At 42.9% G+C, this 11,115-nt stretch overlaps 2 protein-coding genes across 4 annotated transcripts in view; both read left to right on the top strand.

Moving 5' to 3' along the window:
- Nucleotides 1–3,401, top strand: part of frmd8 (FERM domain containing 8) — a 9,508-nt gene extending 6,107 nt beyond the window's left edge. Inside the window, exons 9-11 of one of the 3 annotated variants that reach the window (XM_031857290.1) lie at nucleotides 172–321; nucleotides 569–797; nucleotides 942–1,151. In XM_031857290.1, coding sequence (XP_031713150.1) covers nucleotides 172–321; nucleotides 569–797; nucleotides 942–1,054 — 492 coding nt within the window. In that variant the 3' untranslated portion in view covers nucleotides 1,055–1,151. Of the gene's footprint in view, nucleotides 1–171; nucleotides 322–568; nucleotides 798–941 lie in introns of all 3 variants that reach the window. The other 2 variants (XM_031857292.1, XM_031857291.1) reach the window with 2 other exon arrangements.
- Nucleotides 3,402–4,357: 956 nt separating this feature from the next.
- On the top strand, nucleotides 4,358–10,926 carry vps51 (VPS51 subunit of GARP complex). The gene is made up of 11 exons (XM_031857289.1): nucleotides 4,358–5,360; nucleotides 6,092–6,221; nucleotides 6,341–6,487; nucleotides 6,581–6,800; nucleotides 7,191–8,091; nucleotides 8,204–8,419; nucleotides 8,655–8,738; nucleotides 8,880–9,014; nucleotides 9,126–9,247; nucleotides 9,742–9,829; nucleotides 9,923–10,926. The coding sequence occupies exons 1-11, from the start codon at nucleotides 5,175–5,177 to the stop codon at nucleotides 10,181–10,183; spliced, it is 2,490 nt and encodes an 829-aa protein (XP_031713149.1). The 5' UTR covers nucleotides 4,358–5,174; the 3' UTR covers nucleotides 10,184–10,926.
- Nucleotides 10,927–11,115: the final 189 nt, after the last annotated feature.

The raw sequence follows: 11,115 nt of genomic DNA, 5'->3' as shown, positions 1-11,115 counted from the left end.
GTGTGTGTGTGTGTGTGTGTGTGTGTGTGTGTGTGTGTGTGTGTGTGCGCGCGCGCGTGCATGCATATTTGGATAATCCCCGTGCACACCACAGATGCGTTGAGAGCAGTTTTCTGTTTCTCTTCATGAACTATAACCTGATTTCTCCGGTTGGAACACATTTCCTCGCAGCATGTGCTGCTCGGCCTGCAATTCAACGAGCTTTCCTGGGACCACAGCTACCCCGAGGAGCAGGGGGACTCGCACATTCTGTGGCTGGAGTTCGATGGAGATGAAGACGGCACTCCTGTCAACAAGTTGCTGAAGATCTACTCAAAACAGGTAGGAACATGTTTGACATTCAGAATTCACATCATCATGTGATGAGATTAGAGTGAACGTCATAAGATCTCGTTCACCAACAACAGATGGTGAAGAGATGTTATATAATGCTAGAGGCAGTAATGCCTCCAGGCCCTAATCCAAGGCTGGTAATCTGACCCCTTTGTCATCGGAAAAGTATTACAGCCGTTCATAATGTATACACGTCTAAAGGCTCATCGGCGTTTCCTTTTCTTTCGTCAACCAGGCAGAGCTGATGAGCGGATTCATTGAGTTCTGTGTGGAGCTGAGGTCTGCGACTGAGGGAGGAGCTGCAGCGGAAATGGACGGTGAGGGGAGTCTGTCTCAGCAGCCTGCTGGACAGGACGGCAGCAACAAGAATGGACGCGGAGGACGCCGCGGGATGCTGCGCAGGCAAAGCAGTGTCCTGTGCAGTCGGGTCCATTCACTTAACACTATCAGCTACGTGGACAATGGTGAGTCTAGGGGTTACCTTTTGTAGCCCAAGCCTACATGCGGTATAATCGTTCGAGAGTGAGCTACCTCTATACCGAGACAATCTCCCTGTAGTAACTTCAGTTGTAGTCGTTTTTCACTATTTCTCCATTGTTGTCTTCCAGGAAAGGAAATCAAACGCTTGAAGCCGAAAAGAGCCGCGTCCTTCTTCAGCCGACAGGCGTCTGCACCCACATACTCCGCCGTGCAGGTGACGGAGAGTCTGGAGCAGGGTTAAACTCGCTCATCAGCTCTGCCCCGTGCCTCTCGAAGACCAAACCTGAACACTGTACACTGAGATTTAAAGAGAGAGACTCGACACATAACTGATAATATATGAACATGCAAAGGACCAAGCGAGGGATCCAAGTGTGAGTGGCGATATTTATCTTTTGACGTTGTGTGTGTGTGTGTATTAAGAGAGTACAGTAATGTGAAAAACAAAATGATCTATTAACCCCGTATGCTTCCAAGGTTGAACTGAAGTGGCTGTTCATTAAATGGCCTTACGTAAAGAAAATATAGCGTTCTCTGAGCACCATATGATGGACCTCCATGTGTCTGAGACGAGCCTTACAGAAATCTATAGACTCCAAGTGTATGATATCTCATGACGGTCTTTACCCTTCTGCAGCACTCTGGAGCTGTTAAAACGATGTTAAACCTCATTCGAGTATAACTACTGCATTACCTCTTTCTACTCTTATAACAAACATGTTGTAAGAGTAACCACAAGCTCTTTACCGTCATCATGACAAACACTTTCAGGGGACGATCTTAAGGGGCGTGTTCCCCCCTATTCTGCGTTTTCAAGCTGCCGGTGCCTTGTTCTCATCAAAGGGTGAAGACACTTAGGAAAAGCACTGGTAGAAAGGATAAAGGGTTGGTGTTACTGAGCAGAGCGAGTCCGTATGGGAGCACGTTCTCTGTGTTGTGGAAGTTTCTTGTGAGTACATGCTTTTAAGAGATAATTAATGTTTGAGGATATTTGCAGCTGGTTATCGTGGAGAGAAAGTGCAGTTGGGACATCGCACAAAAATAATTCTGCTGGGATTTTCATTTGTTAAAAGGGATTCAAGTCGTCATTGGGGAGCATGAATTTATTTGCACCAATAAAATAGTCAAATTAGAGTCAAGAACCACTCAAACCATACAGTACAATTAGTAAGATTAATCGTCTAGCAATTTAGAGATCATACCAAGCTCTTATTTCTCCCACTGAAAGGTTAGCGTTTCATATTCAAAGTGTAACTTCCAATTAGAAAAAGTAACATCCACGCACAGGTCTTGACTTGACTTTAACTTGCTTGGTCAGACCTGATCAGCAAAGTAAAACTGATGCAATACAGTCCTTGTGCAACTTCTAACACGAGCGATAGAAGAAGAAAAAAAGATTCTTCCGTTATCAGCACTACTTTTACTGACTGACTCGTAAACAACTTTGACAAACTCAAACTGTAGCCTATAAGTTCTGGTTAGCCATTTGAAATGATTTTTTTCCTTGCAAGCACAATCATGGTTGACCTTATTTGGGAAAAAAAAAAAAAAAAAGACGAAAACTGTCTTTGTATAAAAGTGTTGTTGACGTCTGTTTTCAGCATTTTTCGGGGGGGGTTTAATAATAATAATAATAGAACCCTTTTCTCAACCGTTAGGGAAGATATCTGCTTCACTGGACAAGACTATGTGCCAACCAAGAACTTTTGTCTACACTGTTCAAATCTCAGTCTGTACACCAAAGCAAGCCTCTCAAACGTGCTGCATTACAGTATGCTACCGTAATGCTCCAGACAAAGAGTTCCTGTCTTAGCTGTACATTTAACAAACAAGTTCACCTCACTAATGGCCATTTATTAATCTGCCTTCCACTGATTTGAGATACGGAGGTGTCGTTTATTCTTCCTGATTCTCCTGAGCATGCAAACTGCAGAATATTTTTACTTTTCTACGCTTGGACTCGTTATACGTCAGCTACCGTCTGTAACCTAACTGCAGCCGTCCAATATATTGTTGCTAACTTAACACTATGCATGTCACAATGTAGAATAGGCATTCCACATCAGACTACACATCGTGTGATACTGCACTATTGATACTAACACACTGTTTATGAACCTGTTTTTGTATCGTTTGTTCGCTTTTATGAGAGAATATTTTTTATTTCATTTTCAAATAGTCGTTGGTGTCCGTGTACACAACAATGAAATGAAGACGTAGGTCATTGAAAGCATTATCTCCTCATGGAATCACTTTGCAGAAGCATCAAAGTGCCTTTTTTGTTTGTACTGAGTGGGCATCTGAATGACTGTTTTGGGGCTTGGAAACCAAGAATGGACAGTTTTTGTTATTACGGTGGTTTGAGAAAAGTATTTGTGTTTTGTAATGCATTTCCCACATTTTCAGAGCATTCATTTCATTCTCAATAGCTGGTGTGTGTGTGTGTGTGTGTGTGTGTATTGATAAACTAGATCACTGGGCTGCTGTTGAACAGTGCATTGTGGTTCCTTTCAATGGAGTGGTCAGTCTGCCTTCATTCAAATATGTCTTTTTCTTTTTTTAAATAAACGGATGCAAAGTGGGCCTAATTTCTCTGAAAATGTTAAAGTGTGTTTAATACTTGCAGCCTAAATGTACTGACGCCGTACTTCTTTAACTAACCAAACTGTTACTTTGTGTGATTTTTATTGAGGCAATATGTTTTGTAAATCTATTCATTTTGACCCGTTCTGCAGTAAGTGCTGTAAACTGCTGTTGATGTGTAAGCCTGATGGGGAGAGAGAGAGTCATTCTCTGATCATGGTTGAGGCACTGAAGATAGCTTGACCTCACTTTAAAACACAGATTCTGTCACAAAATATTTTCCTGCGTGAACCTTAAGTGTGATGAAAGCTCAGTTTCTGCCCAAAATGTTCAGTTGCTTAGTCTTGTCTGAAATGAAGGGGAACGTGGTGCTTTACCTGCCCAGGTGATTTTCAGAGTTTTCAATCTGGATCTTTTGTACCACCCCCATAGTGATGACTCACCAACCTATAAAGACGGTAATATTGAGCCAGTCAATAAAAGTAGACCGAGTCTTTTCTTCCCCTTTAGCCAATGACTTTCTCCTGTAACCCTTTACATTGCCATGTGTTATGATCCTCTCTTTATTTTACAATGAAAGCAACAACTTGCTCCGGTAACATTTCAACTAGGTGGGCTTGGAAAAGCATTCTAGTGTTAAATTTGGATGTTGGTTGTATATTGTGCAAGGGTGTAAGCGTGATGTAACACTGTTAATTCAGAAATGTTTTAACTGGCTATAAATAGTTACTGATAACAAATGCCTGAAGTGAATCAGAGGATATTATTCCCCTGTTAATGAATTGTCCATGATGCAATATATAGTCTTTTGTTAGATTTTTAATCTTTGACCAATCAATTTAATAATAAAATAAACTTGTTTTCTCTTAAAATGAAACCTGTAAAGCTGTGTTTTTTGGTATGGTTTCTTCTTTTCTTGATTCCTCGTAAGCATTTCAGCCTCAGGTTTTTGTCTTATAAGGCAAGAATACGTCTTTGTTTTATAACAGCCACGATTTAGCATTAGGAATTTATGATTGATGAGAAGACCAGACTACTAAACTTGTTTCAACAGTTTCAGTGGTTTTTTTTTTTGTTTTTGTTTTTGTTTTTTTTTCTTCCATTTCTAAATTAATTTATTTTTGTTTATGGCAGCATTGACAATGTAGCCCATTCCCCACATTCATCAGGAAAGAAATGGGCTTAATATGGCTGGATTGTTTAATTAATATTGTTTTTGAATTTTCATGCAAATGAAATAAAGCTTTTATCATTTATATTTTGTCACATCATGCACACACAATAAATTACGTTCATACATTTGATTGAATTAGTATCACTTCTGACAATCTAGAAAAAAAATCATCAATATCCGTATCTATTTATTAAACCGTATATATTTATTCTCGTGATTCGATTGATTGCTGTGTAAAACTTGACATGCGCAGTAGTGCACTGTCAAACCAGAAGTACATTGTCAACGTAAGTGAGTCAATAGGCTATTATCTTGACTACACTTACTCTTTGACGACGTAACACCGGATAGGCTACAAACCCGGAAACGATGACGTTTTCAAGCTAGCTGCTTGTATATCAGGAGAAATATGCCATTCTCCAATTAATTATTTGGAAAAGCCCTCTTATTAAGAGCAGACAGCTAAGCCACACGAATATCAGTCACTTAGGAGCAAGAAGTTAACGTTTTAAGGCAGTAGTTGTTAGTTTTCTCCTTCCAGCTGGACGCCCTCGTCATCTTTGTTTACTGTCGTTTGTACATTTCTAGCTGGCCAGCGTACAGTATGGACGGTGAGGCGGACGGCATGGTGTCGGAGTCGGATGAGTCCGGCAGGAAGCGCAGGGTGCACGGCATGCTGAAGCTCTACTACGGGCTGGACGAGGAAGGAAAGGCCGCGGAGCAGGCGAAGTCCTTGGATCCCTGCGACATCAACGGGCCGCATTTTGACCACGAAGTTTTCCTCAACAAGGTGACACTGCTGTCATGTGACACAACTCACATAATAGCCTCTGCAGCACTGTATGCTACTAACGTGTTGTCAATATTAGCGGTAGCTGAAGCTTCTATGTTATGCAATAGGCCTAGTAGCTTTTCTAGATACGGTTGTTCAATTATATAAACTATCATATTCAAACCAATTTTTCTAGAGGAGTCCCCATTTAGTATCATATAGTTGCTGAGCGCCTAAAACAATACCCATAATGCCATTTGCTTTAATGTGGGAGGGATATATTATGATAATATTTGAATGAAAGGAAATTTGAGTGTCTGGGATGCATATGACTGTCTATCCCCAGCAGTCCGTTTGAAGAAATTACACTAATTTGGTGTGCCAGGGAATACGGACACCTGTATAAAATGCAGACAGTTGTTATTTTATTAAGAACCACAAAACTAAGCGGGAATATAATTTATGACCAAACAATGCATATTATGCTTTACATCTCATAGAAACGGCACAGAAAGAAGTGGACTGGACGTTTTCATCACATAATACACCTAATAACCAGTAAACGCACTGTGACTGAAGTTCTATACACACACTGCATTATGTTCTTGTGGTTGAAAGGTAGTGATCGGTGGATGATCATTTAATTCTGATTTGGTTAAATTAGTTATGAAGAAAAGCTGCTTCCTTGATATTTGATATATGCTGTTAAGTGTAATTGTGACCATTGTGGCTTTTGTCTCCAACTGCAGCTTAGGAGGGAGTGCTCCCTTGCGGAGTTGATGGACCAGGAGACCTGCATGGTCAAGCAGATCCGCTCTTTGGACAGTGACATGCAGACGCTGGTGTATGAAAACTACAACAAGTTCATATCTGCTACAGGTGAGGCAACATCTCGCTCACTGTTAAGTTACTGTTGAAACGTTGTTGGATTTAGTTGCATTGTCCACGTGTGGAACGCCGAACCATTTTTGCATGTTTTTTTTTTTGGTTTTTTTCAGACACCATAAGAAAGATGAAGAATGATTTCAAAAAGATGGAGGATGAAATGGATGGCTTGTCTGCCAACATGGCGGCAATCACAGAGTTCAGTGCTTGCATCAGTGGTACTCTACAGGACCAGCACGCGCAGATAACAAAACTCTCAGGTGAGACCTAAACTGGGAGTTTGTTTTGTGTTGGTCTTGGTGACTTCAAGGTGATTTATTTCCATATTTTTGTCTTGTCATTTTCCACCCTAGGGGTTCACACTCTGTTAAGGAAGCTGCAGTTTCTGTTTGAACTGCCTGCCAGATTAAATAAGTGTCTGGAGCTGCAGGCCTACGCTCAGGCGGTGAGATCCCACCGCCGTGCCCGGTGTGTGCTGCAGCAGTACAGCCACCTGCCCTCCTTCAAGGGGATTCAGGACGACTGTCACGCCATCATGGATAAACTGGCACAGGAGCTCCGACAGAAGTTCAGGTGGGAATCTCTAAACCTGCATTCACAATATGGGCTCCACTCTGAGGAAACGTAACACTAAAGAGTCACGCTTATTGCTCACAACAAAGGTGATTTTATGAACCATCAAAATGACAAATCCTCTTTTGTTCAAACTTCTTTCAGACTGTTTCCATTATTTTTCCCTAATTTCACTCAAACTAAAATTCCCAATTTGCTAGTTTGTATGTGGCAGATGTTCATGCTGCTCAAAAAGTAAATCAAATAAAAACTATTTCAGATGTTTTGTCATTATTGAATGTTGTACTTGCCTGTGCAAAATCATTTTTCCATATTGAATTTCAAAATGTTTAAAGATAAATGTATTTGCTGTCCATCAACCATTTCTACCGCTTTGTTGTTGTCTCACAGGGATGGTGGGTCAAGCGCTAAAGATTTATCCGAGTGTGTGGAGCTGCTGCTACAGTTGGACGAGCCGGCCGAGGAGCTCTGTGATAAATTCCTGAGCCATGCGCGGTCTCGGCTAGAGTCGGACCTCCAAGGTCTGGAAGCAGAGATAAGACCATACCCGTCCGCCTCAGCCGCGAAAGATGCTTCTGCATGCAGGTTGGCGTCGGCCTCAGCTGATAACACCCCTAAAATGAGCGCATTCCCTTCTCCCACCTCAAACACTGACATCCTGGAATTCATTGACAGGGGCTGCAATGAATTTGTCAGCAGCTTGTGTTTAGTAATAACGTCCTATCAAGAACTGTTCATCAACCACGCTCAGACAGGCGAGCTTGCATCCAAAAACATTCCCCAGATGGCGAATGGTAAGTTGAATGCCTTTGTGGATGATCTGGCTGCTCGCTATTTCTCGCTCGTGGAGCGGAGGATTCAAGAGGAGAAAGGGGTCGGAGATAACTCCCTCCTGGTCCGCGCACTCGACCGCTTCCACCGCAGACTTCAGGCTGTAACCAAACTGCTGCCGGGCTCTGCCGTGCCTAACCAGGGGACTGAGATTGTGATACGGGCCGCAACAGAGCGAGTCAAGCAGTACCTGTCCGCCCTGCAGAGCTTCTACATGGACAGCTTGACGGACGTGCGGCAGGCCCTGGCGACACCTCGGCTCTCTATGGCCGGCGCCTCATTGGCCGGAGGCGGAGCTCTTCTAGGGGGACCGGCCTCCGGCAGAGATGCTCCGACCAGCCTGCCAGAGCTGCTCTCCTCCCTGTCAGCCTCGATCCTCAATCAGATTAAGTCAGTGTTGGCGTCGGTGCATCTCTTCACAGCCAAGGACATTGCATTCTCCAACAAGCCGTACTTTAAGGTGAATAGTTTTTCTTGTTTATTTGCCGGTAACAGCTTGTCCCAGAAAATCGTTTTCCACTCTGCCCCGAAAGGGAGAGTGACAGCTGTTCCTGTCTGTCTTCTCCTCATAGGGTGAATTCTGCAGCCAGGGTGTACGTGAGAGCCTGGTGGTGAGCTTCATAAAGTTTGTGTGCCAGTCTTCTCGGCAGTTTTGCGACAGTGCAGGAGACAAGGGAGGTTCGACTCCTCCGGCCCTTCTGTTGCTGCTGTCTCGCCTCTGCTTGGACTACGAGACCTCTACTATCTCCTACATCCTCACTCTCACAGATGAACAGTTCCTTGTGCAGGTAAATGGCCTGTCACCTCTATGAATGCAGCCTCAGGCCATATTACACTGTAGACATACATTATTTAACAGCATTCTTTTCTTGAAAGTTGTATTTTAGTGCATCAGCACTGATGTATGTGACTAAAATGTAATTTTTGTTTTTCCTTAACATAGGAAATTCCTTGACCTATTTCACTCCCAAAGGGTAGCCAATTTTACTAAACCCGGGTCGTCTTCTTATTGTACTTCCCCAGCACCACAGTCCCGTAACACCCGTCACAACTTTATGTGCAGAAGCCAGGGAGGCAGCACAGAAACTGTTGAACCATTATGTAAAGGTAGGTAAAGGTTTTCATCTACAACATTCACTGGGCTACCTTTCTTACTGAGGGAAAAGAGACGCATCCATGCAAGAAAATAGTTCTATGAATGTCCTTTTTCTTGCAAAGTTGCATATTTTGTTGTGTGTGTTTTTGCAGGTTCAGGGCCTGATTATCTCCCAAATGTTACGAAAGAGCGTCGAAACACGAGACTGGGTGAACACCATCGAGCCACGAAATGTCCGTGCTGTGATGAAGAGAGTAGTAGAGGACACCACCTCCATTGACGTGCAGGTCACAGCTCACTATATCGCCATCTGCATCATGTGCTTAAAGTCCACTCATTATGCTTTCATCACCGTGTACGCGTAGGCCGTCTTATGAACCGTCTCTGCTCTACCACAGGTCGGTCTTTTGTATGAGGAAGGTGTGAGGAAGGCACACAGCAGTGACTCCAGCAAAAGGACTTTCTCTGTCTACAGCAGCTCGAGGCAGCAAGCCCGCTACGCGGCCAGCTACACTCCCAGGTAAACGGGCTGCAAATAAGTGCAGTCCTCCAGCGGTTTGGGGTTTGTTTAGTTTAATGATGGCATTCTAATACATTCACAACATTATCAGACTCTGTCTGGGTAAGAATGAACGAATGAACTCTCGGACTTGGGGGTCTTTTTTCCATTTCTCCTATATGTAAGAATAATTTAGCAAAGATAGAAAACATGTAAATCTAGGCCATGTCAAAAGAGCTCTTGCCTAAATCTAAAGCCAAGATACATCCCGACTCAGTTTTGTCACTGTCACCAGTTACATACAGTATGTACATTAATTATTGTGCATTTTTCCGTCCCTATATGCTTGGTAAGATACTGTGTGTGTGAAGGCAGACACAGACAGCCAATCTGTTACGTCCTTCACTTTTACTGCAGGGGGGACAATTGTTACTGAGTTGTTGTTAATCACGAGAATAAGGTCATTGTTCTAATTGTGGATTCACTTGAGTGATCTGTCTTGTGTCTGCCTGCAGCGCTCCCATGGATACCAATCTACTGAGCAACATACACAAACTGTTTTCTGAGAGGATTGACATCTTCAGCTCGGTGGAGTTCAACAAGGTGAGTGCAGGTCTTCGTTACACGGTAGTGTACTCTTCAGAGCAAAACATCTCTCACCCACACACACACTCACACAGCCCTTCACTGTCGCAGGTCTCCGTGATCACAGGAATCATCAAAATCAGTTTAAAGACATTCCTGGAGTGTGTTCGCCTGCGCACCTTTGGCCGTTTCGGGCTGCAGCAGATCCAGGTCGACTGCCACTACCTGCAGATGTACCTGTGGCGGTTCGTCTCCGACGAGAACCTTGTACACTTCCTGCTGGATGAGATAGTGGGGAGCTCCGCCCACCGCTGCCTGGATCCTGCCCCGATGGAGCAGAGTGTGATCGAAATGATCTGCGAACGGGGTTAAAGCTCAAAGTGCACCACAGCCAGCTAGTCTTCTCCAAACACCAGATCACTACTACAGACAGAACTACAATATATACTGGAATGGTGCATCCAAATTTAAAGACTCTCTCTTATATAATTACTGTTAAATGTTCAATTTATTGATCCAGATTCATGCTATACTGTATACATGGCGTAGGGATGGCACTTTAACTACTGTAAGAATATCAAGAAATCTTCCAACACTAAAGAAAAGCAAACATTGGGCGGTTGGGTTGTCAAACAGATTCAGTGAATTTGAGATGGATCAACATTACATTCCAGGCACTTGCCATACAGCGTGCACATGAGCCTCGAGTACTTGGGTTTAATATTATAATAGTAATTTACAAACTATAGAATATGAGAAAAGAAACCCCTCTCATCTGACGTATCTACGAAAATGGAAAGAAATGAATTATCCATGATAAAAGCAGAACTTTGCAGCACATGTTCTCCTTGAAGGAAATGTGTTTAATGTGAACAATATGAATGACTAAAGAGAAAAATTCTGTTAGTTTTTTTTTTGCTGAATAATTTGCCATCTGATTATGTAATCCATGTCTAGCATTAAAGTAACTACAGCAGATGTACTGTAACTCTTGCCTTGAGGTTAGTTGATTCTCTTTTTTCTGTGCATGTCTTTCGCAGCCTTAAGCAGTACGTTAGGAATGGTTTAAATGTGTCTGTCTACAATAAAAGTGTATGAATGTGAGATTCAAAAAAGCTTTTCTTCCTTGTCAAAACCAATTGAAGCAGGCAAATTTAAACCTAGAGACTATCTTGTGATGGATCACACCAGCCGTGTGGGGGGCCAGTGGCTCCTTCCTTACTCCCTACCCCCTTAATCTTTGAGTTCAACCTTCATTTTGATGTCAACTACACATCTATAGAGTTGAGTGACTTTCGTGTATC

Source organism: Anarrhichthys ocellatus, unplaced genomic scaffold (genome assembly GCF_004355925.1).
Source record: "Anarrhichthys ocellatus isolate YVR2014 unplaced genomic scaffold, GSC_Weel_1.0 scaffold18, whole genome shotgun sequence".
NCBI classification, from domain to species: Eukaryota; Metazoa; Chordata; class Actinopteri; order Perciformes; family Anarhichadidae; genus Anarrhichthys; species Anarrhichthys ocellatus.
The sequence above is the reverse complement of the archived record's forward strand: the minus strand, read 5'-3'. Positions and strand labels throughout refer to the sequence as shown.

Bases quoted from the DNA above. Each gene is read 5' to 3' on its own strand.
- vps51 (XM_031857289.1), top strand. From the start codon at position 5,175: ATGGACGGTGAGGCGGACGGCATGGTGTCGGAGTCGGATGAGTCCGGC. The intron at 5,361-6,091 runs GTGACACTGCTG...CTCCAACTGCAG, and splicing joins ACGAAGTTTTCCTCAACAAG to CTTAGGAGGGAGTGCTCCCT. The intron at 8,739-8,879 runs GTAGGTAAAGGT...GTGTTTTTGCAG, and splicing joins TGTTGAACCATTATGTAAAG to GTTCAGGGCCTGATTATCTC.